The 4435-nt window shown below is 36.3% G+C and overlaps 1 protein-coding gene across 1 annotated transcript; it reads left to right on the top strand.

The window, feature by feature from the left end:
- Window positions 1-975: 975 nt before the first annotated feature.
- Window positions 976-2885, top strand: LOC110872740 (dehydration-responsive element-binding protein 2A). The gene is made up of 2 exons (XM_022121605.2): window positions 976-1181; window positions 1773-2885. Exons 1-2 carry the CDS (start codon window positions 1159-1161, stop codon window positions 2692-2694), a joined length of 945 nt encoding a protein of 314 aa, XP_021977297.1. The 5' UTR covers window positions 976-1158; the 3' UTR covers window positions 2695-2885.
- Window positions 2886-4435: the final 1550 nt, after the last annotated feature.

Below are 4435 nucleotides of genomic sequence, written 5' to 3'. Positions count from 1 at the left end.
ATAAAGAGACGTCGTTTTCCTTTTCATCATTCTTATAATACAATATATTACCTTATAAAATTTAGAGTACACCATTTTAACGTGGTTATTTTTAGCTACTTTTTTATTAAAGTTATATTCAAAATCGAAAATATACAGTTGGGTTTTTTTACCATGACGAACCGAAAGTGCGATAATACTGATACAAATATTTGTTTTTTGGTTTTCTCAACGTACCGTTTAAATTTATATAAAAACAAAATTATATTTAACCATGTTTATATAAAAACAAAGTTATATTTAACAATGTATTCGTTTTTATCCCTTCAATGCATATATCGTAATGATACCGTAGTAAACCAAACTAATACCAACTTAAAAATCACACTTCAAATCACAAAAAATCTCAAAGTCTTTAATTAACTCATCACTACATTCATCAAAATTTAAAATTACAAAAACATCACAACACCTCCATGTGATACTTAGAGATAGGGATGAAGTTTTGGTATTGATACCGGTAATCAAATTTTTTGTACTGATTTTTTTGGTATCGGTACCAATATCTACTTTTTGGCATTTCAGTATCAGTATTTTCGGTATCGGTACCGATTCGATACGATACTTGATAAAATACTGATTGTTATCTTTAAATACCGGTACTCGTATCACGCTCATCCTTACTTAGAGATGAAGGGTCCCATGTGGCATAAGTGTAATTAACCCAAGGTATAGGGGTAATCTAACAAACACAAGAGCCTTCCTCAGCAAGAATAACAAGTGATAAACCCTCGCCCGAAATTGTGGGCAATCGGGAACCTTCGCTTGACACGCGCCGAACTTGCCAGTACTCCAACGGCCACGAATGCATACACGTCATCAACACTGATACCAAAAGATATTTCTATCCTTAATTAAAACAATTAAATATTCAAAAAATATCACTATCGAAATATCTAGACGACTCTATAAATATCCCCAAAACCCACCTTATTAGTTTTCTGAATCTTTTCACACAAACTTTGTCCCCAAATTCACACAAAATTCCACAACATCAAGTAATCAACGACAACTGATTTCAACTTTCAAAAGGCGTCAAGAGGAAATAAATCTGTAATTATTTGTGAACTGAAGCTTGATTTGAAGAAGATTGTTCGAGAAGATATTGATTTGCTGTTCATGGCGTTAGGGTTTTCCGATAGGTATGTTTCTTGTTTGATCTTTTTTTTTTTAATTTTGATTCGACTGTTAGGTGTATCAGTGTTGTTCTGTGTTGATTTAGTTGGGGTAAAACTGAAATTAGGGTTGGTGTTCTTGATGATTTTGGGGATTCGAAATTAGGGTTTTATTGTGTTTTTTTATTTATTTATTTACAATCTGGGTTGGGATTAATGGATTATGAGTTTGTTACTTGTTAATTCTGGATTTTTGATAGTTTAGTTGAAATATTGATTGTGTGAGATCTGATTATTTTTATTTGAATTGTGTGTACGTAAAAAGTAGAGTTTCTGCATTTGATTTTAACCTAACTTGGTCTCCAAGAAAACTTTTGTGATGAGTAAATTGATTCTGTTCAGTTTTGATACTTGATTGGGCACCAAGAAAAGTTGTATTGACCTTTTGACTTTACTCTGTTCTGTTAATGTACACACATTACTTGTTTTCCAAGTAAAATTGTTATAAATTAGAATGTTTTGGGTATGCAAAATAGTAGTTTATTCATACTGATTTTGTTTTGGGTTAAATACTTACATTATTGTTTTGCTAATTGGTCTGTTTCTTCGTTGTTACAGAAATACTGAGATGAGTCCTTATAGTCAACAATCGAATACGTCTGCTGTACCGATGGATAGCTCGAAAAAGAGGAAAACAAGGAGTAGGAAAGAGGCACCAGAGAAAGTGGCTGCAACTCTTGCCAAGTGGATAGAATATAACAAGGCTAATGAAGACGGTAAAGCAAAAACTCGAAAAGCACCCGCCAAGGGGTCGAAGAAGGGTTGTATGAAAGGGAAGGGCGGGCCAGAGAATTCCAGAACTAATTTCAGAGGTGTGAGGCAAAGAACATGGGGTAAATGGGTCGCTGAGATTCGTGAACCGAACAGGGGTAGGAGGTTATGGCTCGGGACTTTTGGGTCTGCTGTTGAAGCTGCGTTGGCGTATGATGAAGCTGCTAGAGCTATGTATGGCACGTCTGCTCGGTTAAATCTTCCAAATTGTCGGTCAAAGAACGATATACTTCCTTTGCTGGTGACTAACCCTGCTTCTAGTTGTGACTCGACCACCACATGTAGTTACTCTGAGGTCGATGCAACCCATGATTCCAAACCGGGTCCGGCTGTGTTTCCAAGCGTTAAACATGAGGAGAGTGTACAAGTGAAACACGAACCTGAGATTGTAGCTAAAGAAGAACATTGTGTAGACAATAACGATTTGGGCTTTGATATTGGTGATGAGATGTTTGATCTGGAGGAGCTTCTTGGGGCTGTCGAAGACTCTAATCCCGAGGCGGGATCTGGTGATGGCTATGATGGTCGATTTGTGAACGGAGCGGATGCTAATGAAAACATGCAAATGTACATGCAGCCAGATCCGTGCGTGAGCGGTCAGGATTATAGTTTCGATTTCTTGCAGCCGGGACGGCCTGAAGATTGTAGTTTTACACTGGAGGAGTTGGGTCTTGGTTTGGATGCTGAGTTGGATCTGTATAGTAACTAGAAGTAGAATCTTGAACTAACTGTGATGGTATTTTGGTTTTACTGAACTTGGATTGAACCGGTTCTCTACAGGTTTTTTATGTGGGAAATTGGTATCTATGTATGGTTTAACTGAATGTAAATAACATACTTAACATTAGATATTAAGATGCTGCAAGATTTCAGCTGGGTATGTCTGACATGTTCGTTTCTTGTTGATTGTGTTATAGCTAAATCTTAATTCTTGCTGCTTATGCATGGTCTGTTGTAACCCTCATCTAAGAGGGAATCCAATATGCTCTTAACCACCATGTATCTACCATCACTGGTCAATGAGAGATCAAAACATGACAATGATTTAGTTATTCATACATCTGTTGCTTGAGTTATGTGATACGTTTGACCAGTGGCGAAGCTTGAAAAAAAAGTCTGGGGGGTCAGAAGGTAACGGACCTAAAAAAAATTTCTATCACGTAGTTTCGAGGTGTATGTTCGGGTCGGACATCGATGATTCGGGTCGGGTCGGGTCAAGTTAAACATTAAATATCAAATAAAAAATGTTCTCAAACATTAAAACGTAAACGTTGTTTAACAAACAAATGAACAATTTCACCCTAATTTCAACCTAAATCACATGAATTGAAGCCCTAAATAAATTAAACCTAAAGATAAAACACATACGTTGAAGATTGAAGAAGCATTAAATCGATTCCAGTCGTTTGGTTTTCTTTCTGTTCAGCCGTTCCTTTTCTTCTTCTGTTCAGCGACCTGGTAATCCAATCAACAGATATTCGGTTTTCTTTATAGAAAGGGTATTTGGGTCATTGATTGGTCTTTTAATTTTGGGCTATAATAAACATAACAATATGATTTAGGCTGAAACTGAATAGATCTGATTTGGGCTATATAAATATTTTTTTATAAAACCGGGGGTCGAAAATATATATACGTAATTTTTTTAAAACCGGGGGGGGGGGGGGGGTGGGGAAGGGAACGATTATACCCGAAAAATTCTATACGAAAAATACATACGTAACACTACTGCACGAAAAGTTCGCCCCCCCCCCCCCGCTCCTATCATCCTGCGCCCCTGCGTTTGAGGGCTTTTTCATGAAAAAGACATGTGTTTGCTTAAAAAATTCTATTCTATAATTCTACAATAGAAAGATGGATGACCATTGGCTACCTGCTGCATGGCAGATGCCTATTGGTCCTTTTATGTTTTAACATTTAGAGGATACGTAGTGGGGCGCTTTCCCCCTCCATAGCGCCACCAAAACGCCGGCAACACCAAAACTCCGGGCGCTATCAAACGAAAAATGGGGTGTGGCGCGATGATTTTCGCGGCGTGATGTGTGTGTTTTTTTGATTTTTTTTTTATTTTCTGGTTGTTCCCTCATATATATAATGCTTTGTTTTTATTTTGTGTTGTGTTGTGTTGTAGGTAGACATCGAAGAAGAAGGAAGACAAGGAAGAAGAGGAATATAGGGTTTTTAATTTATGGGCTTTGGGCTGGTTTTGTGTTTTGTTTTTATGGGCTCTGGTTTTCCACCAAAATTTGAGTTGATTATTTTAATTTAGTGTAAGGTTTTTTTATTTATTTTATTTTAACGCTTTTTTTTTATTTTATTGTAATCTTTTTTTTATTTAATGAAATGGTTTTTAATTTTATAAAGTTAGAAATTAATTTAAAAAACGAAAATTAATTAATTGAGTAATGATGAGGTAGGGGCTTTATGACTACGGGCTCTAGTGACATAAC

This window comes from Helianthus annuus, chromosome 8 (genome assembly GCF_002127325.2).
Source record: "Helianthus annuus cultivar XRQ/B chromosome 8, HanXRQr2.0-SUNRISE, whole genome shotgun sequence".
NCBI classification, from domain to species: Eukaryota; Viridiplantae; Streptophyta; class Magnoliopsida; order Asterales; family Asteraceae; genus Helianthus; species Helianthus annuus.
The sequence above is the reverse complement of the archived record's forward strand: the minus strand, read 5'-3'. Positions and strand labels throughout refer to the sequence as shown.